Raw genomic sequence first — 27604 nt, forward strand, 5'->3', positions numbered from 1 at the left:
ATCCATCCATCCATCCATCCATCCATCCATCCATCCATCCATTGCTGGGATTTCTATCCCATCCATCCCACCAAGGCAGGATCAGGGCAGGATACAGCATAAATACATAATACAATAATACACAATTAAAAGGGGGGGGAGTTGTAGTGGGAGCTGCTTTGCATGTTAGGCCACACCCTTAACGTAGCCAGTCCTCCAAGAGCTCACAGGGCTCTTCTTACAGGGCCTACTGTAAGCTCCAGAAGGTTTGGCTACATCAGGTGTGTGTCTAACCCTAATACGCAAACGAGTTCCTGTTACCAAAAAAACCCCTGATTAAAATCATAACATTTATCAGTTAAACAATGCAAATTATTTTAAAAAAACCCAATAAGATGGCGGTATCTTCCTGAGTCTGCTCAATAAGATATCAGTGCTTAGATTCAGTGCATAAGAGATTTAACTCATACGAGCACCATAAAATAATAAAAATGATAATCTCTGCAAAAGAGAAGACCAAATATATATATATATATATATATATATATATATATATATATATATATATATATATATATATATATATAACAAGACAATTGTCTAATTTTAGCTGTGAATGGCAGCACATGGAAACCCAGCATCCTAATGACATCCTCTCTTAATGTTTGGTGCTAAGAACGGACCCTGCAATCAGCGGGGAAGCAATCACTCAAATGACTGGATGAAGGAGTGATTTGAGCCGCTCGGGTGGCAAGCAGCCCTAGTTAATAGCAGGCTGTGTCCAAGTTTAATGGACCACGTTTGGAAGACCTCTCTGGTGAAGAGATCACTGGGTTGTTTGAACACTAAGGATTATCATGTCATTGATCATTGCGGCATTCTTGCCCTTTGCTTTTAAAAGAAAAAGGATTTGAAGTGGTTGTGAATCTCCTCCACCTGTTTCTGTCCCTTCTGAGCTTTGAGGTCTGTGCATGGCACCTTTCAATGGGACCTAGAACGTTGGGTTGCCAAGTCCCCCGCCCAAGTCTCCGGCTGTACCATAGAGTTTTCACTCCCAAATTGCTAGAGCAGGGGTGGCCAACGGTAGCTCTCCAGATGTTTTTTGCCATCAGCTGGGGCTGATGGAAGTTGTAGGCAAAAACATCTGGAGAGCTACCGTTGGCTACCCCTGTGCTAGAGCGTCCAGGAAACCATAGAGTTTTCCCGGAAACACCTAGAGTGACCAGCGATATCGGGGGAGGCCGGCGGATTGGGAACCTCCCAGGCAGGAGAACACCCAACCTGACTGGGGCCTTGGCAGCCCTAAGAACATAAGAGAAGTCATGTTGGATCAGGCCAGTGGCCCATCCAGTCCAACACTTTGTGTCACACAGTGGCCAAGCCCCAGGTGTCATCAGAAGGTCCATCAGTGGGGTCCAGGACACTAGAAACCCTCCCACTGTTGCCCCTCCAACCACCAAGAATACAGAGCGTCATTTGCCCCAGACAGAGAGTTCCCACAATATGCTGTGGCTAATAGCCACAGATGGACCTCTGCTTCATAGGTTTATCCAATCCCCTCTTGAAGCTGTCTATGCTTGTAGCTGCCGTCACCTCCTGTGGCAGTGAATTCCATATGTTGATCACCCTTTGAGTGAAGAAGGACTTCCTTTTATCAGTTCTAACCTGACTGCTCAGCAAGTTCATTGAGTGGCCCCAAGTTCTTGTATTGTGAGAAATACACTCTGGTATTTGGGCAAAAACTCTATGGTAAAACCTAGCCTTACTTCAGGTCCAATTGGCAGGATGACTTTTTGGTGGGGTTCCCAGGTTGTACCTGGCTGCCGGCAGGGGGATCCTGCGTCCTTTCTGGAATATTCTGTCCCACGCATGATGATGTCACCCAGAAGTAATGTAACCGCATTGCCGATGTTTGGGGGGAGGGGCGTGATATGTGACATGTGACTTTCTTCATCTGTTTTTTGTCTGTCTCCAGGTACAGGCTACGCCGTCATACTCATAGCCCTATACGTGGGTTTCTACTACAACGTTATCATCGCTTGGTCTCTGTATTATCTGTTTTCATCCTTCACGCTGGGGGAGCTTCCCTGGACGAGGTGTGACCATCCCTGGAACAGTGCCAATTGCAAAGACCCCAGACTCATCAATGTGTCGCTGTTGGTCAACGGCACCGCTTACTCCAAATACAAGAACACACCTGCTGCTGAATTTTATGAGTAAGTCTTGTACTCCGGTTCCAGAGGAATAGCTAAGTCTCTTGCAGGAACATAATAGAAACAGGAGTCCCATGCCATCTTTAAAAAGTAATAAGACTGAATGGCAGAACCAGCTGTTGTGGATTAGGACCTGCGGCTCAGTGGTAGAGCTTCCGCTTGGCATGCGGAAGGCCTCAGGTTCAATCCCCAGCATCTCCGGTTAAATGGACCGGGCAGTAGGTGATGGGAAAGACCTCTGCCTGAGATGTTGGAGAGCCACTGCTAGTATGAGTGGATAATACCAACCTTGATAGACCGGTGATTCACTATAAGGCAGTTTCATGTGAATCGTGTGATGTGCGTGGTTCAGGATTGTCAGTCGCCTTGTGGGCCTCGCCCTGGTTCCCATTTCCTGTCACTGCTTGGAGTGGAGAAAACAGAAATAAAAATGGCCGTCAGGCCTATGGCATGATGTTACTTCCCAGAAAACCCCAGAAGTGAAATCATTCCCCTCTAGGAATTGCTGGAAACTCTATGATTTTACCATGTCGTTTTGCAATGGTTTTACCATAGAGTTTCCAGTAATCTTTAGAGATTTGTCACTTCATGTCTGGGGTTTCACTGGAAGTATGATATTAAAGTCCCTGTGTGCACATTTATATTTTTCATCTTTGATTATTTAGCAATAGAGTCTACTCAGAAGTAAAGGCCACAAGGTTTTTCCTATCACATACTTCTTTCCTGTAATAAATGTTTTGATAGTACAGTTTCACCTTGACCTTTCTGGAAGAGACTGTGCCATAGGGTGGCCAGGTCCTTCCTGGCAACCAATGGGGGAGGGCTTTACCTGTAGAAAGAAGACCTGGGCCATTGTTGCACAGGAAATGACATCATCATGCCATTGACTTCTGGGCATCACTCCGGTACTTGGGGAAAAATTCTGTCGTAAAACCGGCTTCTGTCACAGAGTTGATGGTGTGATGACATCACTTCCTGTGCAATGCCAGCAATGTAGCCTAGGCCTTCTTTTTTCCCACCCGTAAATGCCTCACCGGCTAACTGACCAGCATCATGTGATCATTGATGGCCATCCCTCCCATGTCTCCACTTCCTGTTCTCGCCAGGCCTGTCAACCCTGATATGGTAAGCCCTCACTAGGCAGACTTTATGTGTTATGAGGGGTGGGGGGGATATCAGCAGGGTCAAAGAACTGTTGAATGCAGGGTTGCCAATCCCCAGGTGGGGGCAGGGGATCCCCGGTTTGATGGCCCTCCCCCCGTTTCAGGGTCGTCAGAAAGCAGGGGGAGGGGAGGGGAGGGGAGGGGAGGGGAATGTCTGCTGGGAACTCTATTATTCCCTATGGAGATTTATTCCCATAGAAAATCATGGAGAATTGATCAGCAGGTATCTGGGGCTCTGGGGGGGCTGCTTTTTGGGGTAGAGGCACCAAATTTCAGTATAGCATCTTGTGCCTCTCCCCAAAATACCCCCCAAATTTCAAAAAGATTGGACCAGGGGGTCCAATTCTATGAGCCCCAAAAGAAGGTGCCCCTATCCTTCATTATTTCCTATGGAAGGAAGGCATTGAAAAGGTGTGCCGTCCCTTTCAATGTGATGGCCAGAACTCCCTTTGGAGTTCAATTATGCCTGTCACAGTCTTGATCTTGGCTCCACCGCCCAATGTCTCCTGGCTCCACCCCCAAAGTATCCTGACTCCACCCCCAAAGTCCCCAGATATTTCTTGAATTGGACTTGGCAACCCTAGCAGGAACTACTGAGTGAGATTTAATTATGTACCGCTCAGCATAGTCAAGAACAGACCATTTCGCTCAATGTAGTCAAGCATCCAGGTACGGAATTCAGCAGGAGCTCCTTTGCATATTAGGCCACACACCCCTGATGTAGCCAATCCTCCAAGAGCTTACCATAAAGAGCCTTGTAAGCTCCAGGAGGATTGGCTACATCAGGGCCTAATATGCAAAGCAGCTCCTGCTAGATTTCTACTCCTGCAAGGACTGATCATTCACAAGAGTAATCATTGTCCTTTTCTCCAAGGTGGTTAACACCAGAAATGACTGTGCATTCTCAGGCTTTACCAAGGTAGCACCTAGCAGGACTAACAAATCTCAAATTCTTGTTTCAACTTTGGGGCTGATGAGAGCACAATCCATTGTTGTAAGGCTCTTGATGTCATCATTAATAAAATCACTGTCATTTCAGGACTTCATTATCTCTCTCTGGATGGAAACAGAGCTGTCCAGTAGGGAGATGGGATTCCTTTTCTGGGCTATAGCAGAGTATCATAAGCAGTTGGTGGGTGTGAACTCCAGGGAACCCAGATACAACTTGATACAAGTTCTAATATGTCGTTTGGCTGTCAGATGAGAGGGAATGAGGATGACCCAAAAAGCACAGATAGGGAGGAGGACTAACTGTTTTTGTTACTTCACTTATCTTTCTCATTGAGACTCAAGGTGTATTACAAAAGGACCAGTACCGTGCCTGCATAAACAATAAGATACAATATGGTCAGGACTCTCTTTTGTAGCAGGAACTCCTTTGCATTAAAGGCCACACATCCCTGATGTAGCCAGTCCTCCTGGAACTTACAGTAGGCCCTGTACTAAGAGCCCTGTAAGCTCCTGGAGAATTGGCTACATCAGGGGCATGTGGCTTATTACGCAAAAGAGTTCCTGCTACCAAATATGGTACCTGAATATGGTACAACTGGATTGCACAATAAGAGACCAATGAAATAAAGTTATAATAATACAGCCAGTGAATGATGCAGTATTGGGGGAGGAACATCACCTGGAAGTGATATCACGCTTGTTGATGTTGTGCAACAATACTCTAGTTTTTCGATAAAACTCTACGGTTTGAGCCCAAACTCACCATAGAGTTTTGCTCAAAAACTAGAGTGTCTCCATGTGATGTTGGTGGTATGAAGACATTGCTCCCAGGTGATGTCATCATGTCATGTTTGGGGGCATTTATGGGTGAGGTCCACCCCCACCGTCCTGGCTGGTGGTGGGGCAGAGCCCACAAAAGTGGGGGAACCCTCACCCCAACCAGGGGGATGGCAACCCTACTAGGAAGTCCCTGAAACTCTGTGGCCTTATCATAGAGTTTTGGGGAACTCCTGGAGTCTTGTTTCCAAGTGAAACCCAGAAGTGATATCCAGGCCTCAGATTCAGCGGGAGCGCACAGGAGCACAGCTCCTGAACCTTTCTGAGAGTTCCACCTCCTCCTTCCTGCCTTGTCCATTGAATAGTAGGTGCAGCTGCATAACAATCCTGAATGAGCTCCACCACCTATTTTTCTATAAAACGACCCCTGGTGATATCACAATGCCAAACAATGCTTCCCCACCCTTTCCCTTACCCCCCTGGCAACTCGACCTGGCAACTCGGGGAGGGGGGGGAGTAAAGGGGGGGGAACTACCTAATTTTTTTCACTGACAGTTAAAACTGTATTCCTAAAGTTCCCTCCTGCACCATCTTGTTAGCTCACATTGTTATTCCCTTCCTCTAACGCCCGTTTAAAGGAAATAAACATTTCAGAACTACATAATTAAGAAATAATATTATTTAAATAAGTATTTATTTCAAAAACTTGGCTTTGATGCCTAGCCAAGAGAAAAGGCAAACAACTAGGAGGCTGTTTGTGACAACGACCACAAAAGCATGCCCACGAAGGTCTCTGTTATTTTCTCTAGACAGTCATAAATGACAACAAAGCATTTCCTATTGTTTCCCCTTTCATTGGACAAAAAATAATACCAGAAGGATGTTCGGAAATGAGCTGTCTCTCTTCAAGTTGGCAGCCTAACAAAACCAGGGACTCGTTTCTCCTTCTGGCAAAGTATGTTTGTTTAGTGATCGGTTTCATTTTATTCCTTTATGTCGAAGTCACTCTTTTTCAGCGGTTTGGTTGCCGTTGTGAAACGCATTAAGATTAATACCCTAGTAATCAAAACAAAGAGAGGGGATTACACTCAAGGCTTTTTTTTTTAAACAGGAACGCTGCACAGATAAGAGACATTTGCCCTGGTTTGTAAAACAGATGTGTCCCCTCTGTTCCAGAGGGCAGCTGAGCTGATCTGCAGCCATAGAGCAGGATTCGAATCCAGTGGCACCTTAGAGACCAAAAAGATTTTCAGGGTATGAGCTTTAGAGTATCAAAACTCCCTGATATCTGACAAAGGGACTTTTGACTCCCAAAAGCTATACCCTGAAATTCTTGTTGCTTTCTAAAAAGCTATGAGACTCAAATCTACCTCACCCTTGTTTCAATGGTGGCATTCTAGCAGGAACTCCTTTGCATATTAGGCCCCACCCTCCTGATGTAGCCAGTCCTCTAAGAGCTTGTGGTAGGCCCTGCAAGAAGAGCCGTGTAAACTCTTGGAGGATTGGTGACAGAAGAGGGGTGTGGCCTAATACACAAATGAGTTCCTGCTACAAAAAAGACCTGGGAATGCAGTTCTGACTGGCTTGGTATTAGGGGTGTGGCCTTATAAGCAAATGAGTTCCTGCTAGGCTTATTCTACTCCCCTCCCCCCCAAAAAAAGCCCTTTGTCAAACAATGGTGACATTAGGGGATGATCTCCAGCTAGGGTTACCGGTCATTAGTTGGGGGCGGGGGATCCCCTGGTTTTGGAGGATCTCCCCCTCCGACTTCAGGGCTATTAGAAAGTGGGTGGTGGGGGTTTGAATATCTGCTGGGCACTCCATCATACCCTATGGAATCTGGTCCCCATAGGGTATAATGGAGAATTGATCTGGGGCAACTAAGGCTTGGGGAGAGGGGGTGTTTTGAAGTAGAGGCCCCAAATTTTCAGCATAGCATCTGATGCCTCTCCTAAGCCTCCCTCCCAAGTTTCAAAAAGATCGAACCATGGTGTCCATTTCTATGAGTCTCCAAAGAAGGTACCCCTTTCCTTCATTATTTCCAATAAAGGGGAGGCATTAAAAAGGAGTATGGTCCCTTTAAAGGTGACGACCAGAACTCCCTTTGAAGTTCAGTTTTGCTTGGCTCCACCCCTAGAGTATCCTGGCTGCATCCCCAAAGTCTCCAGATATTTCCTGAGTCGGATTTGGCAGCCCTGTCTCCAGCAGGCAGAAATCAGCTCCCCTGGAGAAAATGGCTGCTTTGAAGGGTGGGGTCTATTGCATTGGACCAGGCTAAGGCTCCTCCCCTCCCCCAAACCCCACCCTCTCCCAGATCCACCCTCAAAGTCTCCAGATATTTCCCAACACAGACCTGGCAACCCTAATCCCCAACAATAAACTTCATGTAGCTAGAATCAATGGGTCTTTGACTTCCACCCAACATGTTCAGAATCAGAATCTGTTTGTTTTGTCTGGCTCGCTCTTAAAGACCAAGATGGAAAAAACAATATGCCCATCAAGGTACGCCATAGTCTTTAAAACTCTGTTTCCTGTTTAGGTTTCATAGAGTTTAACTGCTCTAAGAAGAACATGATTTAAAAAAAAAACCCACTGTTCAAAAGAGAATAGAAGAAGATATTGGATTTATATTCCACCCTAAACTCTGAATCTCAGAGTCTCAGAGCAGTCACAGTCTCCTTTACCTTCCCCCACCTCCCACCCCACAACAGACACCCTGTGAGGTAGGTAGAGCTGAGAGAGCTTTCCCAGAAACTGCCCTTTCAAGGACAACTCCTACGAGAGCTATGGCTGACCAAGACCATTCCAGTAGCTGCAAGCGGAGGAGTGAGGAATCAAACCCGGTTCTCCACACGCTTAACCACTACACCAAACTGGCTCTCACATCATACTGGCTCCCAAAGAAGGGAGATTAAATTGTCCGTTCTTCCTGATGTTGTGTTTGGGTTTGTAATAATGAATCCTATTCCATTTAGGGATATATCCTATTCCCTCTTTCTTCTCAGTTAACTAGAGGAGGAATTCCTATGTCATCTTCCTGGTCGACATGCTAAATGATGAGAGCCAGTACAGGTTAGCCTATTGGCCTAGACACTTGGGGTGCTATCACACTGGGAAATTGGTGCAATATTATCTCAGCTCTAAAAAGACGCTTGAGTTTGGTCCATTTCCAGACTATCAGACAGCCGCCATTGAAGTGGCAGGATCCAGGGATGGAATTCTAGTAAGAGAATAATGAAGACGTTTCCCTCTCCTCCCCCCTCTCTCCCCCCCCCCATGTTTCTGGCAAATCTGATGCAGGGGATTGGCCTCTCTACTCATGAGTTGCTGCCAGCTTCTTCACAGCAACACAGACACACCATCCCAAATTGAAGCCTTTCAATCAAGCCTCCGGAGGTGCAAAGGCACATAGTCCTTTGCGGGCAGGGCGGGGCTTCTCTCCCCCCACCAGCCAGCTGACTGGGGGCGGGAAGCAGTCTGGGAAAACGGAAGAATGGCTGCTGCGATCGGGGCTGGGTGGGAAGGGAAGGGCAAGGCTTAGCCATTCTGTCGGTTTCAAGGGCTGGTGGACACCAGTAGGAGATGACTCGCCTGGGGATTCCAGTACTCCTGGGGAGGGGAAGGTATGACGGTGGGAACAGGCAGAATTGTAAGGGAAGGAGGCTGAGACATGATAGTGCTCGACCACCTTCTAGCCTGTGTCCCATCCTGACAGAGACAGGTAGTGGGGCCAGGCGAAATTACTCGCCTCCGTCACTGGTGTTATGTAATGCCCGGTCCATTAATAATAAGACCTCCACCCTTCGGGAATTCCTGCTTGAGCAGGACATGGACCTGGCATGCGTGACCGAGACCTGGGTGTGCGATGGGGAGACCGTAGCTCTCTCCCAGATGCCGCCCCCCCCCCAGGATACTCAGTCTTTCACCAGTCACGGACTAGCGGGCGGGGGGAGGGGTGGCACTATTCATACGAGAGGCTTACTCCTTCCGGGCTCTCCTGGCCCCGGAGATCAAGGGTATTGAATGTGCCGGTCTGGCGTGGAATGTTGGGGAGGGGTTGGCGATCTGGCTGGTGTACCAACCGCCTAACGCACCGGCTAGCACCTTACTATCCCTGATGGAGGCCGCAACAGGCTGGGCATTGGAGCACCCAAGGCTTTTGATCCTGGGTGATTTCAATGTTCATGCCGATGACGCGACCTCCAATCAGGCGATGAACCTGGTGTCTTCCATGGCGACACTAGGACTCTTCCAAATTGTTACAATGCCCACTTACCAGGCGGGGCACATGCTAGACTTGGTCTTCACGGCGGGAGTTTCAGTGAATGATTTTACTGCTATAGCAGTGCCATGGTTGGATCATTATGCCCTCAAGGCTCGTGTGGATGTCCCACCTCAAGCCTGTTTAGGCGGCGAGCGTATTTTAGCTCGCCCGCGGAGCCTGATGGACCCGGAACGGTTTTTTACGGCACTGCGGGATCCCTGGCCTCCTGGTGATTCCTTAGATGACCTGGTGGAGTCCTGGAATGATAGGCTTTCCAGAGCCATCAATTAGATCACACCTAGGCGTCCTCTGCGCTCTCGTTTAAAGCCGACACCTTGGTATAACCAGGAGTTGCGGCAATTAAAACAGGGACTCAAAAGACTAGAGAGGCAATGGCGGCGTACTCGAGACGAAGCAACTAGAACATCTTATAGAGAGTTTATGAAGTCCTATGAGATGGCAGTCAAGAAAACATACTTTGCGGCTAAGATTGCATCTGCAATTTCGCGCCCGGCACAATTGTTCAACACAATTCGGACCCTTACGATGCTGCCACAAGGCAGACCAAATTCTAATGAATTGGAGATTGGCTGTGAGGCTTTTGTGAACTTTTTTGTGGATAAAATCGCGTCGCTCCGCCGCGACTTCCCTGCCATATTAGAGACAGTTAGCGAACCCGAGGCTCCGTGCCTGTCTTCGGATCATGTTCTGGATGGCTTCGGTGCTCTCAGCCTGGAGGAAGTTGACAGGATCCTCTTATCTGCACGCCCAACAACTTGCAATCTGGACCCATGCCCCTCCTGGATTATTAAAACCTGCCAGAGGGAGCTTAGATATCCTGTGCGGGATATCATAAATAGATCCCTAATGGAAGGGCATTTTCCATCATCGCTTAAAGAGGTGGTAGTCCATCCCCTCTTGAAAAAAACAATGTTAGACCCAGCCGAATTGGCGCATTACCGGCCAGTCTCGAATTTGCCCTTTTTGGGCAAACTTATCGAGAGGGCAGTGGCATTGCAGCTACAGAGTTTCCTGGAGGATGCTTCCGTTCTTGATCCCCATCAGTCTGGTTTTTGCCTGGGCCATGGGACAGAGACAGTGCTGGTTGCCCTGGTGGATGACCTTCAACGGCATCTGGATCGAGGCGGCTCGGCGGTACTGATGTTGTTAGACCTATCGGCAGCGTTCGATATGGTTGACCATCAGTTGCTGGCTTGCCGCCTCACCGATGCGGGGATTCAAAGGCTGGCCTTACAATGGCTTTCCTCTTTCCTTGATGGTCGGGGACAAAGGGTGGTGATTGGGGTGAACTGTCCCGGAGACACACGCTTGATTGTGGAGTGCCTCAAGGTGCGGTCCTTTCCTCAATGTTGTTTAACATCTATATGCTTCCCCTTGCCCAGATTGCCTGAAGGTATGGGTTGGGTTGTCATCAGTACGCTGATGACACCCAGCTCTATCTACTTATGGACGGCCAGCCTGCCTGTGCCCCAGAAAACTTGGACCGGGCGTTACAGGCGGTGGCTAGGTGGCTCAGGCTGAGTGGATTGAAGCTGAATCTGGTGAAGACAGTGCTCCTTTGCTTGGGTCGTCATGGCCTGGGAGGGGAAATCCCTCTGCCAGTTTTTGACAGGGCGCCATTGACAGCGGCGCACAAGGTCAAGAGTTTGGGGGTACTATTGGAGCCTTCCCTAACAATGGAGGCTCAAATAGCAGCCACTGCCAAGTCCGCATTTTTTCACCTTAGGTGGGCGAGGCAGTTGGCCCCTTTCCTGGAGCACAATGATCTAGCAATGGTGATTTATGCCACGGTCACCTCGAGGTTGGACTGCTGTAATGCCCTCTACATGAGGCTGCCCCTGTGCTGAACCCGGAAGTTGCAGTTAGAGCAGAATGCTGCTGCCCGGCTGTTATTAGGGCTCCCAAGACGGGAGCACATTCAGCTGGGGCTTGGTGACCTGCACTGGCTGCCAATAATATACCGAGTCCGGTACAAGGTGCTGGTTATTACCTTTAAAGCCCTATATGGCCTAGGACCTGCCTACCTTAGGGACCGTCTCTCCCCACACGTTCCCCAGAGAGTACTGAGATCGGGTTCTCAAAACCTGCATGTAATCCCCGGGCCAAAGGAGGCCCATCTGAAATCCACCAGGGACAGGGCCTTTTCGGTAATGGCACCTTGCTGGTGGAACCAGCTGCCGGAAGAGGTGCGGGCCCTGCGGGACCTTGGGCAGTTCCGCAGGGCCTGTAAGGCAGCCCTTTCCAGCTGGCTTATAACTAACTGACATTGTAACTTCATGGAAGGTTGTAGTGTAGAATCTCGGCAGATCGCTGTTCTATATGTTTTATTATTTTACTGTTTTAAATTGTTGTAAATTGACGTATTTTTAAAGCCAAACTTTATGTTAGATTTTATATGTTGTAAGCCGCCCTGAGCTGCCTTGGCGGGAAGGGCAGGATATAAATTGAAATAAACTGAAACTGAAACCTAATGTGAGCTGTGCCTTAATTGTCTTAACTTTAAACTGTTTAAACAGTTTTAAATGTTTTAAATTGGTTTGATTGTTTTATTGTGCTGGAAGTCGCCCTGAGCCCACTATGGCAAAGGGCGGCCTATAAATCTACGGAAATAAATAAATAAATAAGTCAGTCTAACGATACTCTGTGTGTGTGTTTTTCTTTGTCTTTTGGTTAGACGGCGAATTTTGCATCTTCACGAAAGCCACGGGATTGGCGACCTTGGCTTCCCCAGATGGGAGCTTTTGCTCTGTCTTTTGTTGGTGATGATCATTATTTTCTTCAGCTTGTGGAAAGGAGTGAAGACATCAGGAAAGGTATGAGGATGTGGAGGTCTAAGGAGGTCTAAGGCCTATTGCCTGCTTTTTTGTTTGTAACTTTTGTCTTATTTAATGGTTTTTATGGTGATGATTTTTTACTATGTATGATGTAATCCGCCCTGAGCCTGCATCTGGGAGAAGGTGGGATATAAATTGAGTTAAACAAACAAACAAATAAATATGGACCTAGTCCTTTAGGGTAACTTAAGAACATAAGAAGAGTCCTGCTGGATCAGACCAGTGATTCCTCTAGTCCAGCGTTCTGTCTCACAAAGTGGCCAACCAGTTCCTTTGGAGGGCCAACAACAGGGCAGAGAGGCCCAGCCCTTCATAAGAAAATCCGGAGAGCCATCTAGTTCAGCATCCTGTCTCACACAGTGGGAGATTCATGGATTTTCTCAGGTGGTTTGGTGAACCAAGGCTTTAACTTTCGATAGTCTGTCTCCTGGAGCTGGAGAAGTGAATATTTCTTTCAAGTTGGAATTTTGGAACGTAAGGTCCAACTCAGAAATTACCTGGAGTCTTTGGGGTGGAACCAGGAGACTTTGGGGGTGGAGCCAGGAGACTTTCTCATTCCCTAAAACAAATAAAAATACATCAGTCTCCAGAATACAATCTTCATTTCCTCATCTCTCCGCAGCTGGCTGCACTTCCATTAAATGAAAGTGAACACCCCCCCACACACACACACTCACCAAACAACCAAAATAAACAGTTTGCCAGCACATGCTTTTGTGATCTCACTGGGGCAATTTACTTACAGGAGTTGCTGAATGTTGCTGAATCATACTATAGAGCCCACCTTCCCCAGCATTCCGAGTATTCAATGCTCTGGATTTTAGGCAAAACTCTACGCTTTTTTTGGCTTCAAGTTTGCTTGGAAATGATGTCATCATGTTGGGGACATAGTGCAATGATGTCATTGTTTGGGGGTGGGCCAGCAGCAAACCGAAGCCTCCAAAAGTGAGGAAACCTTTGCCAAAATTTGGGGGTTGGCAACCTTACTTTCAAAGCAGGTAAGGAGCAGAGGTGGTTTGCCATGGCCTTCCTCTGCAGAGCCAAACTTAATGATCTCCCTTCCAAGGTCCAAACCCAATGAGGGTCTTTCAAGGCAAGGGAGAAGCAGAGGTGGTTGGCCATTGCCTTCCTCTGCAGAGTTTTCCTAGGTAGTCTCCCATCCAAGAACTGACCCCAACAAGAGGCTTTCAAGGCAAGTGAAAAACAGAGGAGGTCGGCCATTTTCTTCCTCTGCAGAGTCTTCCTTGGTGGTCTCCCTTCCAAGTACTGACCCCAGCAAGGGATTTTCAAGACAAATGAGAAAGAGAGGTAGTTGGCCATTGCTTTCCTTTGCAGAGTTTTCCTTGGTGGTCTCCCGTCCAAAAACGGACCCCAGCAAGGGGCTTTCAAGGCAAGTGGAACGCAAAAGTGGTTTACCATTGCCTTCCCCTGCAGAGTCTTCCTTGGTGGTCTTCCTTCCAAGTACCAGCCCTGCTTGTCTTCCAAGTTCTGATGAGATCAGGCTATACCACCCCACCTTCCCACCCCATTCCAAGTAGGCAGAAGTTAAAAGGAAAGTCTGAAGACTGACGGGTTTGTGTGGAGTTGTTGGGACAGGGTTTAGCAGAGAAGTACTGGCCTACTACTATGAGAGAGAGAGAGAGAGATACAAGAACTCGTGGGCATTCAATGAAATACAAGTTCACAATACAAGAACTCACAATACTCAAGTTCACAATACAAGAACTCATGGGCATTCGATGAAATTGCTGAGCAGACAGGTTAAAACGGATAAAAGGAAGTACTTCTTCACTCAAAGGGTGATTAACATGTGGAATTCACTGCCACAGGAGGTGGTGGCGGCCACAAGCATAGCCACCTTCAAGAGGGGTTTAGATAAAAATATGGAGCAGAGGTCCATCAGTAGCTATTAGCCACAGTGTCTCTCTGTGTGTGCGTGTATGTGTATGTGTGTATATATATATATATATATATATATATATATATATATATATATATATATATATATATATATATATATATATATATATATATATATATATGCGTGTGTGTGTGTATATATATGTGTGTGTGTGTGTGTGTATATATAAAAAAATTGCCACTGTGTGACACAAAGTGTTGGACTGGATGGGCCATTGGCCTGATCTAACGTGGCTTCTCTTATGTTCTTATGAGAGAGAGATTGTCTGCAACTCATTGGGTGACCTGGGGCCATTCACTCTTGTTCAGCCTAACGAGCCAAATAAAGAAGGGGAAAGAATGTGTGCCCTACAATGAGCTCCTTGGAGGAAAGGTGGGAATAAAAATGAATGGAATAAACCAATAGTGGCAAGCATTATTTGTGTGACTCGGGGAGTATGCAAGAGATGGATGCATGGCTTTTCCTTGTGTGCAGCTGTGTGATCCACACAGAGTTGTTGTGTGATTTCTAGATGTGCTTCCGTTTTGACGTATAGTTGTCTTTCAGATTTTCTCATAAAAATATGGAAAGGACTGCTCAATTTGCTAGTTTGTTCGTTTATCTTCAGGACCACCTCTCCCCATATGAACTCACACACACACACACACCCCTAGGGCTTTGAGGTCTGCTGCTCAACATCGTCTCCTAGTCCCTGGTCCTAAGGACACCCGGCTGGCTTCAACAAGGACCAGGGCCTTTTCAGTCCGGGCCCCTTCCTGGTGGAATGAGCTCCCGCTGGAAATCCGGGCCCTGCTGAACATCAAGGTTTCACAGGAGCTCTTCCGCCAGGCTTTTAATTAATCCAGCAGGCATCCTCTGAAAGTCATCCCTTCCCCCAGCATTTCACCATTACGGTGTCATGTTATGCTAATAGCCATCAGCCGCATGCTGTTTACCGCCTATGTCTGTAAGGCTTTTTACCGTGCAGCTCCTGTTTTGGAATGTCTATTTTTTAATGGTACGGTTTTAACTCTGTTGTTTTATTGTTGTGAGCCACCCTGAGCCCGCTTGCAGGGGAAGGCTGGATGTAAGTCTAAAAATAGCATTCAATTAAATTCAACTGTTGCAACTGGTTGCATTTAAAAAAAAAATACACAGCCAAGGAGATCATAGCCCTCATCAGTGTTCCTCCGCTCGACGTACGGATTAACAGCCTTCCTGTTGCGATTGTTCCCCTGCAGGTGGTGTGGATCACGGCCACTTTGCCTTACCTCGTGCTGTCTGTACTGCTCATCCGTGGACTCACTTTGCCTGGGGCCTTTGATGGAATAAAAGCGTACCTCAACATAGATTTCAGACGATTGAAAGAAGCTACAGTAAGCATTCGTTTTCTAATGTGCGGTGAGCAAGGCAGCTCGCCAATTCGCCTTAGAGCGGAACAATAATAGTAATACTGTTGTTGTTGTTGTTCATTCACACTTACTACTACTACTACTCAGGGCTGGCGTGTGGGAGTAGGTGAGGTAGGCAGTTGCCTAGGGCGCTACCCTGCCTGAGGGCGCCAACAGGCACCCTAGGGTTGCCAAGTCCAATTCAAGAAGTATCTGGGGACTTTGGGGGTGGAGCCAGGAGACATTGGTGGCAGAGCCAGGAGCAAGGGTGTGATAAGCAAAATTGAACTCCAACGGAGTTCTGGCCATCACATTTAAAGAGACAGCACACCTTTTGAAATGCCTTCCTTCCATAGAAAATAATGAAAGATAGGGGCACCTTCTTTTGGGGCTCGTAGAATTGGACCCCCTGGTCCAATCCTTTTGAAACTTGGGGGGTATTTTGGGGAGAGGCACTAGATGCTATACTGAAAATTTGGTGCCTCTATCTCCAAAAACAGCTCCCCCACAGCCCCTGACACCCGCAGATCAATTCCCCATCATTCCCTATGGGAATTGTTCATGGAGGTGCATAATAGCTGTGGGGGTGGGGCTTCCCCCGCCGGCCAGCTGAATGGGGGAGGGGGGAAGCCTGTAAAACCAGGGGATCCCCCGCTGGGACCTGGGGATTGGGAAGCCTAAGGCACCCCCTACTCCCCTACACTCTCCGGAGGCTTCCTCGGAGTGCACCGTTTTAGTGGCACCCTTTTAGTGGCACCCAGCCACTTTAAACCTGAAAGAGTGCGGCATTTTAGTGGCACCCAGCCACTTTCGGGTTGAAAGAGGCCAAGCGGCACCCTCGTGGAAAGGTGCCACTCATCCACTTTCATCCCGAAAGCGGTGGGGCGCCGCTAAAATGCCTTGCCAGGTCGCCTGCCTGATGATGTCACTTTGTAATGTCATCATGGAGCAAACGTGATTATGACCAGAGCGGGGGGAGGAGGCACAGCGCAGGGGTCTGCTGGGAGCAGGAGAACCCCTAGTGCTGGGCCTGCTGCTGCTGCTATCACTACTACTACTACTACTACTACTACTACTACTATGCTTCTGGGGAAAGAAAAATCCTCACCCTTGTCCACAGCCATTCAGTCCCTGGAAAGATTCCCTTTTCTTTTGGGTCTTGTCTCCATTACCTACTGTGGTTAATAAGAACATAAGAAGAGGCCTACTAGATCAGACCAGTGGTCCATCTAGTCCAGCATCCTGCCTCACACAGTGGCCAAGCAGTTCCTCTGGAGGGCCAACAAGGAATAGAGACCAAGGCCTTCATAAGAACACCAGAAGAGCCCTGCTGGATCAGACCAGTGGTCCATCTAGTCCAGCATCCTGCCTCACACAGTGGCCAACCAGTCCCTCTGGAGTTCCAACAGCAGGGCATAGAGGCTGAGGCCTTCATAAGAACATCAGATGAGCCCTGCTGAATCAGACTAGTGGTCCATCTAGTCCAGCATCCTGCCTCACACAGTGGCCAACCAGTCCCTCTGGAGGGCCAACAACAGGGGATAGAGGCCAGGGCCTTCAGAAGAACATAAGAGGAGCCCTGCTGGGTCAGACCAGTGAGAGTACATCTAGTCCAGCCTCCTGTCTCACACAGTGGCCAACCAGTCCCTCTGGAGGGCCAACAACAGGGGATAGAGGCCAGGGCCTTCAGAAGAACATAAGAGGAGCCCTGCTGGGTCAGACCAGTGAGAGTACATCTAGTCCAGCCTCCTGTCTCACACAGTGGCCAACCAGTCCCTCTGGAGGGCCAACAGCAGGGCACAGAGGCCGAGACCTTCATAAGAACATCAGAAGAGCCCTGCTGAATCAGACCAGTGGTCCATCTAGTCCAGCATCCTGCCTCACACAGTGGCCAACCAGTCCCTCTGGAGGGCCAATAACAGGGGATAGAGGCCAGGGCCTTCATAAGAACATCAGAAGAGCCCTGCTAGATCAGACCAGTGAGGGTCCATCTAGTTCAGCCTCCTGTCTCACACAGTGGCCAACCAGTTCCTCTAGAAGGCCAACAACAAGGCTGAGGCCATTCCCTTATAAGAACATCAGAAGAGCCCTGCTGGATCAGGATCCTGTCTCACACAGTGGCCAACCAGTTCCTCTGGAGGGCCAACAACAGGGCAGAGAAGCCTAGGCCTTCTTAAGAAAACCAGAAGAGCCATCTAGTCCAGCATCCTGTTTCACACAATGGGAGACTCATGGATTTTCTCAGGTGGCTTGGTGAACCGAGGCTTTAACTTTTGATAGTCTGTCTCCCGGAGTTGGATAAGTGAATGTTTCTTTCAAGTTGGGATTCTGGAACATAAGGAACATTTTCTATATGGACTGTTCTATGACAGTGGACTATTTTAGACTATATGCAGTTTGAAAAAAAAACTTTATTGGTTTTTGTGAGATAAGAATATTGTCTAACAACAGCAATGCACAGTTTAATTCAGTGGCCAAACTGCGGCTCAGGAAGGGACCATAAAAGTAAAGATAGTCCCCTGTGCAAGCACCAGTCATTTCCGACTCTAGGGTGATGTCGCATCATGACTTTTTACGGGGTGGTTTGCCATTGCCTTCCCCAGTCATCTACACTTTAACCCCACCAGCGAGCTGAGTACTCATTTTACCAACCTTGGAAGGCTGAGTCAATCTTGAGCCGGCTACTTGAACCCAGCTTCTGCTGGGGTCAAACGCAGGTCATGAGCAGAGCTTGGACTGCAGTACTGCAGCTGACCACTCTGCGCCATTGGGCTCTTCAAGGGCATCTAGTCCAACACCCTGCTCAATGCAGGGTCAGCCTAGCAGGGGTAGGGAACAGTGGCTCTCCAGATTTTTTTTTTTGCCTACAACTCCCATCAGCCCCAGCCATTGGCCATTCTGGCTGGGGCTGATGGGAGTTGTAGGCAAAAAAAACATCTGGAGAGCCGCTGTTCCCTACCCCTGGTAGAGCATCCCTGACCAGTGTTTCTCCAGCCGCTGCATAAAAGACTGCCCAGTGGGGGCGAGCTTACCGCCACCTCCCTGGGTAGCCGATTCCGCTTTTGAAGGACTCTTCATTAAAAAGTCCTTCCTGATATCCAGCCAGTACCTTTCTGCCCTTAATTTAGACTTATGCTTGCGAGTCCTCTCCTCTGCTGCCAACAAGAACAACTCCCTGCCCTCCTCTAAGCGACAGCCCTTCAAAGACTTCAAGAGAGCAATCCCCCCCCCCCGCATCAGCCTCCTCTTCTCCAGGCTAAACATTCCCAGGTCCCTCTGTGTAACATAACCGTGGGGCACACGGGCGTCTTCTGGGTTTTCCAATCCTAGCAATGCCCAGCTGGCTCCGGCGCTTCCGAAATTATCTGCAAAAGAACAATGAGTGACGAATCCTCGCCTCCAATAATCCTGCGGGCAGGAAGCCATGTAACATCTCGGACTCCACAACAATGGAGGCACGGTTGCGCACAGACAGACGTCTCCGGGTTGGAGGTCTCATGTCTCTGTCACAAAAGGAGCCGCAGTAACTGCTCAGAGAGATCACGAACCTGGGGCATTGCTCGGGGCACGGAGCTTCTGGGGAAGTCTTAAAGCTCTGTGGATTCCCTGTTTCTCTTCCGCCTGCCGTAAATCTGCAGGTTGTTATTGGCGAGGAAGACGTTTAGATGACTCTGCATGCCTTGATAATCTTTACAATGCCATGACGCCAAAGCTAAGGATTGGGGACTGGCTGGCACCACTGGAAAACACTTTTTAGTGAGCTACAAATAGTTTGGGCGAAGGCAGGGCTTTTTTTTTTTTTTGCAGCAGGAGCTCCTTTGCATATTAGGCCACACCTCCTGATGTAGCCAATCCTCCAAGAGCTGACAGGGCTCTCCGCACAGCGCCTACTGTAAGCTCCAGGAGGATTGGCCACATCAGGGGTGTGTGGCCTAATAGGCAAAGGAGTTTCTGCTACAAAATAAAAGCCCTGGAGAGGGTTATAGGCAGCCTTTATACTTCAATCTTTATAGTGTCATATATTCTGTAACTAAATGATGGGGTTTCCTCTCTCTCCCCCCCCACCTTTCTGTAGGTATGGATTGATGCAGCCACACAGATATTCTACTCTTAGGAGCCGGCTTCGGTGTCTTAATTGCATTTGCTAGCTACAATCAGTTTGACAACAATTGTTACAGGTAAGCCATGCCTAGGTGGAACCATTTCTTGTGCATATGAATTAATTTATTTATAAAACTGGATAAAAATGAATCGGCTTTCTGTAGAGGAGGAACAGCATTGCTCACAGTGATACACAGCTAAGAAAAAAGAACGCACAACTGTCCCCGGTTCAAAATATGCCCGTCTTGCCTCTGTCAGGGCCAGGTCCTTCTCGATCTTGGCCCCAACCTGCTGGAATCAGCTTCCTATAGGATCCGGGCCCTACCTGGCTTGCTAGCCTTTCGTAGGCCTATAAAACGGAGCTGTTCCACCAGGTCTTTGGGTGAGGGGGCGGGCATTTGCTCATTAGGTCGGTCGGCCTCCCCTACCGTATATCCTACTGAGCTGCTTCGCTGCACTGTCCAGCTGCACCAGCTCATCAAAATTGTTCTGCCGAGCTCTTTTGTTTATGGAATAATTGTAATTGCTTTTATTAATATATGATTTTAATGTGATTTTTATTTTTGCTATGCTCTGCCCTGAGCCTCTACGAGGGAATGGACGGAATATAAATAAACTATTAATAATAATAATAATAATAATAACAACAACAACAACAACTCTGCCAATGAACTCTGCTTTCACAGTAGATTCCAGTGGGTAACCGTGTTGTAAGGTTGCCAAGTCCAATTCAAGAATATCTGGGGACTTTGGGGGTGAGCCAGGAGACATTGGGGGTGGAGCCAGGAGCAAAAGTGTGACAAGCATGATTGAACTCCAAAGGGAGTTCTGGCCATCACATTGAAAGGGACCGCAGACCTTTTAAAGGCCTTCCTTCCATGGGAAATAATCAAGGATAGGAACTTTCTTCTGGAGCTCATAATATTGAACCCCTTGGTCCAATCCTTTTGAACTTGGGGAGTATTTTGGGGACAGGCACCATATGCTATACTGAGAAATAGGTGCCTCTACCTCAAAAAACACCCCCCCCCAAGAGCCCCAGATACCTGGGGATCAATTCTCCATTATTCTCTATGGGAATAAGTCTCCATAGGGAATAATGAAATTCTCAGCAGACATTGCCCTCCCCTCCCCCCGCTTTCTGATAACCCTGAAGCGGGGGGAGGGCATCCATACCGGGGGATCCCCTGCCCCCACCTGGGGATTGGCAACCCTACCATGTTGGTCTGAAGCAAGAGAAGAGCATTTGAGTCCTGGGGCACCTTTAAGACCAACCGCATTTAATTCTGAATATAAACTTTTCTACGCATACACGCTTCTTCTAATATCTGAAAAGAGTGCATGCACATGAAAGCTCATACCCAGAATTATGCTTCTCAGTGCTGACCGTCCTTGCAAGACTGTTGTGAGGAGCATAACACCATCGTATATGTGATGCTCTATAGTAGCTTTTAGATGTTCTGTAAATGCCGAGTATTATAACTGGGATTTTCACCATCTGCTCCTGAAATAGAGCAATGCTGCTTTTGATCAAAAAGAGACAGATGATTGTCTCATGTTGAATCATGTATCGGTCCATCTAACTCAGACTAGCTCTCTACTCTGGAAACGGCTTTCAGGATCCAAGCAGGGCTCTTCTACAGGGCCTACTGTCAGCTCCAGGATAGAATAGGTGTAGTGATATAGGGGTGTTGGTGACATTATTGGCATTGAAGTTCATGGTACTAAAGGCAGGAAGGAAGGAAGGAAGGAAGGAAGGAAGGAAGGAAGGAAGGAAGGAAGGAAGGAAGGAAGGAAGGAAGGTTGGTTGAGGTTGGTTGGAAGGGAGGAGGAAGGGAGGGAGGGAGGGAGGGAAGGAGGAGGAGGGAGGAGGGTGGGAGGGAGGAGGGGAGGGAGAGAGAGAGAGGAGTTGGAGGAGGAAGGAAAGAAGAGAGAAGTTAGAGAGAAAGAGAGTTGAGAAGAAAGAATGAAAGATTTAAGAAAGTTGAAAGAAAGAAAGAAAGAAAGAAAGAAAAGAAAGAAGATGAAGAATGATTGATAGAAAGAAAGAAGACCTAGGTCTACAGGAGGAAGGAGGAGAGAGAGAAACAATGCTGGAGGCAACACTCTCAATTGCGTTAAGTGTTGGAGATGATTAAACTTGTCTGATGCTGTTTGCCTGCGTCGTTTATTCTCAGCTGAAAAGAGCAATTTGTCCGTTTCTGAAATATTGTTTTATCTTTAATCTTCTAAAACAAGATTTGGTACCAAGACAATTGGAATTTAAATGACTCCCGTTTCGGAGGAAAAGAGAGTCGGCATCAGCTTTATTACTCTGGAAGAAAACCATTACGGAAGTGAAACCCAACTAGCTTTGAAATGATGTGCGTTTTACGAAAGAGGTGGTGCTGCTCCAGTTGGGTGTTGCTTTCAAAGCTGTCTGTAGCAGAAAGAATTCGGGGGGGAGGGGGGGGAAACAACTCCCAATTTCCCCATCTCATTCACAAAGGATACCCCCTTCTTTTCCTGCTATAGGGGAAACTGCATGCCAAAGTAAAAACTTCACCTTCCCAGGGCTTTTTTTTTTTAGCAGGAACTCCTTTGCATATTAGGCTGCTCCCCCTTGATGTAGCCAATCCTCTAAGAGCTTACAAGGCTGTTAGTATAGGGCCTACTGTAAGCTCCAAGAGGATGGCTACATCAGGGGTGTGTGGCCTAATATGCAAAGGAGTTCCTGCTACAAAATACCTCCTGGTACCTCAGAGGTGAGATTGTGGGGGTGGGGGACTGCAAGGTCATGCACTTCCTCTGACACCTGTCTCCGCTTCCCTAATACCAACAGGAAGAGGGTGATCACATGAGAAATCCACTTCTAAATCTGTTGTTCAAAGGAAAGAAAGGTTGGGATGTGGAGAGCTGCTGCCAGCTTTAGAAGACAGTGCTCACCTTGATGGACCAATGGCCTGACTCGATATAAGGCAGTGTGTAGTTTACCAGCCTGTGTAGTTCAGGGCTTTTTTGGTAGCAGGGGCTCCTTTGCATATTAGGCCACGCACCCCTGATGTAGCCAATCCTCCTGGAGCTTACAGTAGGCCCTGTAAGAAGAGCCCTGCAAGCTCTTGGAGGATTGGCTACATCAGGGGATGTGGCCCAACATGCAAAGGAGTTCCTGCTACAAGAAGAAGAAGAAGAAGAAGCCCTGGTGTAGTTTGCCAGTAAAGCTGAGGATGGGATTTCCTCTGTTCTCCTTATGCCATCTCTTGTGCTTTTTTCCCCTCCCTCTTAGAGACGCATTGCTGACCAGTACTGTCAACTGTTGCACCAGCTTCATCTCGGGGTTTGCCATTTTTTCTATCTTAGGCTACATGGCTCACAAGTCCAAAGTCAGAATTCAGGATGTGGCCACTGAAGGTAAGAAGGCTTCCCCCCCCCACTTGCCCAAAACTGAAGTCTCCCCTCTTCAACCCTCACATCCCTGCCTCTTTCTTTCTTTCTTTCTTTCTTTCTTTCTTTCTTTCTTTCTTTCTTTCTTTCTTTCTTTCTTTCTTTCTTTCTTTCTTTCTTTCTTTCTTTCTTTCTTTCTTTCTTTCAAATCAAAGACGTTTGACATTCCTGGAATAGACTGTACCTGTACATGTCCTGGCCCTTCTGATGAGCCTCCTGATGGTGCCTGCTTTTTGGTCACTGTATGACACAGAGTGTTGGATTGTTGGGATGGGCCATTGGTGTTGGGATGGGCCATTGGGATGGCCCATTGGGGGCGGAGCCAGGAACAAGAGTGTTGGGATGGGCCATTGGCCTGACCCAACATGGCTTCTGTTATGTTCTTAAAGACCTTTTGGAGTTTGTTCTCCTCATCTATAATGTGGGCCTATGTCCATCATAAATGGGCGTAATCCTCTTACAGTGCTTTTAGAGAATGGTTTTCCTCCTACAGTTTAGCTCAACTTTCCTCCCTTGGTTGCTCACTGTAGAACAGGTACAGTCTATTTTAGAGGTGTCAAACGTGCAGCCAGGGGGCCGAACCTGGCCCCCAGAGGGCTCCTATCAGGCCCGCAAGCGGATCTGCTTCATTCTCCCTCTCTCTTGCTTCCTTCAGTTATCAGTTAAATAAAATATTGTAAGAGTGCTAATCTTTTAAGCATGTTTTATTTAGACATTTCTGGGTTGTTGTTTTTTTAAAAAAATCTTAATTGCTTTGTCTGTGTCCTTATAAAGTTTATGTCTCTGCTATCTGGCATTACGTTTTATGACATACGTAGCCTGGCCTGACAAGGTCTTATTTACGTCATATCTGGCCCTCATAATAAATGAGTTTGACACCCCTGGTCTATTCCTTTGGAACTGTATAACATAGAATTCCAGTGAAGTGCCGGTTATTTTCAAGGAATCTCTTCTTCCTTTTAAAGCCCTGTTTTATCACTAGGCAAGACAATAGTTCTGTTAGCTGCTCAGAGAGCTCTATGGCCATACCTCCTGTTGAATCACAAACATTGCAATGTAACATACATACATTCTACGAAAGGCGCTAAGTTTTGAGAATTAAGAAACACATCTTCTCCTCCTTTAGGACCTGGATTGGTTTTCATCATTTATCCAGAAGCGATTTCAACCCTGAAAGGATCCACCTTTTGGGCTGTGGTATTCTTCATCATGCTGCTTACATTGGGCATTGACAGCGCAGTGAGTATTCTCCCATCTACCATGGCCTTCTACAGGACCAACCCATCTACAGGACCAACCCTAAATCAGACTTTTCCCTGCAGCCGCTGTGGCCGGACCTGCCTGTCCCACATTGGTCTTGTCAGCCACCAGCGAGCCTGCAGCAAACGTGGACTATTGCACCCTTCTTAAATCTTCGTTCGCGAAGCCAAGCCGAGAGAGAGAGAGACCATGGCCTTTCACATCACTTTCTGCGTTTCGTTAGAGTTCTTTATGCACATTCCTCTTACGTTGCTGCGAAGCCTACAGGAAATTTTTGTGTCTAGAAGAGGAGGATTTGGGGGGGGGGGCTAATTTTCCCCTTTGTGCAGGTTGTTGAGGACTCATAAGCCCCAGGAGCAGTATTTCACAGATAATTTTTTTTAGGCCGCAGAAGGAGAAGGGAGGTAAGGGATTTCTGTTCTGCTTACAAAAAATCTCTTCCATCACCAGAAATGTTCTGTAGGATCGAACCTGTCGGGTCCAGCATCCCACAGGTTGCAATTCTCTGTGGATTTCTCTAATGCAATGATTCGTTATCTCTTCTTTCACCCGGAGTTGTATTAGTCTCTTCTCTATTGTTTCCCTGTTAGTCCGTCCCAACCAATGTGCCCTCCTTAAGCTGCAGAGTCTTGTGAACAAAAATTCTCCTTTGTAAGCTACTGGCCTTAAAGTTGTGAGCTACTGCATCAATTAGGGTGCTCTGGGGTCTTCCTTCTGGAGCTAAGATAGAAAAGTGTGAGCTGGAGGCTAAAAATCTGTGAGCTAGCTCACACTTACTCAGCTTAGAGGGAACACTGGTCCCGACTCCCTTTTTTCCAAAGTTTCTCCAAACTTTAACCACTTTCTTGATTCGTATCCTCTTCTCCCTTTTCCTCTCCAATTTAAGCGGACCTGCACCCCAAGGTAGAGAATAGAGGGAAACTCTCTTTGGTGCTTTGGTTGTTGTAGATTTTCTGGGCGGTGTGTTTGTGGTCTTGGCACTGAGAGACCAACAGACCACAGAGTGCAGCCATATGGACAGGTGCGGCTTCAGGTCTCACAATGCCAAGACCACGGCCACACAGCCCGGAAAACCTGCAACAACCAATGGACTCTGGCCATGAAAGCCTTTGGCAACATATTCTCTTAGGTGCCTCAGCAGAAACTGAAATATATTGATAAAAATATATTGATTAGGGACCTACGTAGCTTTGGGACCGCCTTTCCCCACGTGTTCCCCTGAGAGCACAAAGAGGCCAGGCTCATGACAACCAGAGCCAGGGCCTTTTCTGTTGTAGCCCTGTGCTGGTGGAAAGATAGACTTACCAATCCCCAGGTCCCAGTGGGGGTTCTTCCGCTTTCCCAGACTACTTCCTGCCTCCAGTCAGCTGGCCAGCGGGGGGAAGTCCCGCCCCCAGAGGACCACGTGCCTTTCTCCCTCCGGAGGCATCAGTCTCCAATTGAAAGGCTTCCTCTTGGGATGGTGTGTCTGTGTTACTTTGAAGAAGTTGGCAGCAAGTCATGAGTAGAGAGGCCAATCCTTCACTTCAGTCTCCAGAAACGGGGCGGGGGGGGGAGAGGGAGGGAAACGTCTGCTGAGCAATTCTATGAGCCCCAAAAGAAGGTGCCCCTATCCTTCATTATTTCCTATGGAAGGAAGACATTTTAAAAGGTGTGCTGTCCCTTTAAATGTGATGGCCAGAACTCCCTTGGAGTTCAGTTATGCTTGTCACACCCTTGCTCCTGGCTCCGCCCCCAATGTCTCCTGGCTCCACCCCCAAAGTCCCCAAATATTTCTTGAATTGGACTTGGCAACCCTATGGAAAGAGCTCCCCAAGGAGGTTAGGACCCTGCAAGAGCTCACACTGTTCGGTACGGGCTGCAAGACAGCGCTCTTCCACCAGGCATTTGTTAATGAAGATCACAGGTTAGAATAGACTCCGAAACACCTGGAGACCTCTAGTGTGAACCTAAGATCTGTTTTTATATAGAACATGCAACTGGAATGGCAGAATAGGAAACTTGATATTAAACAGAATAGGCGGCTGTCCATCTAATCGAACAGATTACTATTTAAAGATCAATATAGCGCTTGAAATGTTTTGATTTTTTTTAATGATTTTATGTTTTAACGGGGCTTTTTTTGTAGAAAAAGCCCAGCAGGAACTCATTTTCATATTAGGCCACACCCCCTGACATCGCCATTGTTTAGCATAGGGCTTTTTAAATGAAAAAGCCCAGCAGAAATGCATTTGCATATTAGGCCACACCTCTGATGCCAAGCCAGCCGGAACTGCGTTCCTGTGCATTCCTGCTCAGAAAAAGCCCTGTGTTTTAATGTATTTTTATATTTCATGTAGGTACATAAAGCCGCCCTGAGCCTGCTTCGGTGGGGAGGGTGGGATATAAATCGAACAAATAAACAAACAAACAAATAAATAAAATGCCCTTTCCTATGAATCCAGTCTTTTCCACAGACGGTCCCATCCATGAGGGAGAAAGAGAGATACACATCCATTTTAACCACACTTTTAAAAGATAGTCTCTGGAATGCCCTTGCCACCTGCCACTGAGCGGAACCACAGTTTAGTCTGAGCGTGTGCTTTCTACCAAAAAGGACTGTCTTCGTCCCCCGCCTCCAGCCCCTCACAGATCAAATGATGCTATCTAGACCCCGGCATACGACAGGGAGAAAAGAGGCGGTCCGTAGAAAAGCACCCTGCAGAGAAAATTGTTTCGGAATGACTTGAGCAAGACAGCTTAATCACAGGTTGCGGCTGAAGGTGGGGGGAGCACAAAGCGATACAGATGGTCTCGTTAACCAGAAGCGTCAGCGGTGGGACGTGGGGATCTCAGACTCTAGCATGAGATGGGCTCTGTTTGGAGCTGTGCAATGAAAACAGTTCATCCCAGACCTCAGAGTGCAGACAGATGGACAGGTGTGCCTTTGGAGGTAGATCTCCCTTTCTAACTGCTCCGCTAATTAATGCTCTTGCTGCTACTCCTTCCTGAAAGTAGGTAAACAAGTGAGAGAAGCAAGTGGCTCCAAAGCCCTATGGCAGCAGGGTGGGGGAGAGACTTGCTTACTGTAAGAGCCGCATACAAACTGTCAGGTGTTGTTGTTTTTTTATTATATTTTCTTTTAATTCACCTTTTTCCAACCAAATTCCAACATTATACATACCACCAGTTTAGTAAACAAAGAAAAAAAGAGGAAGGAAAAAAAAGTGAATTAATAAACCAGTCAAACTCTAAATAGACATCCTTGAGGAGATCGAATGTGGTTTAGAACAAAATTAAATCAAATTCTTATAATAAAATATATCCATACATTAATTCCATACAGTC

General features: G+C 47.5%; 1 protein-coding gene across 1 annotated transcript in view; it reads left to right on the forward strand.

Moving 5' to 3' along the window:
* Positions 1-27604, forward strand: part of SLC6A2 (solute carrier family 6 member 2) — a 97121-nt gene that overhangs the window by 33938 nt on the left and 35579 nt on the right. Inside the window, 7 exon segments of the mRNA XM_060253850.1 lie at positions 1955-2195; positions 12043-12181; positions 15344-15478; positions 19569-19599; positions 19602-19671; positions 22860-22984; positions 24144-24256. Coding sequence (XP_060109833.1) covers positions 1955-2195; positions 12043-12181; positions 15344-15478; positions 19569-19599; positions 19602-19671; positions 22860-22984; positions 24144-24256 — 854 coding nt within the window.

The sequence above is a fragment of the Heteronotia binoei genome, chromosome 14 (assembly GCF_032191835.1).
Source record: "Heteronotia binoei isolate CCM8104 ecotype False Entrance Well chromosome 14, APGP_CSIRO_Hbin_v1, whole genome shotgun sequence".
NCBI classification, from domain to species: domain Eukaryota; kingdom Metazoa; phylum Chordata; class Lepidosauria; order Squamata; family Gekkonidae; genus Heteronotia; species Heteronotia binoei.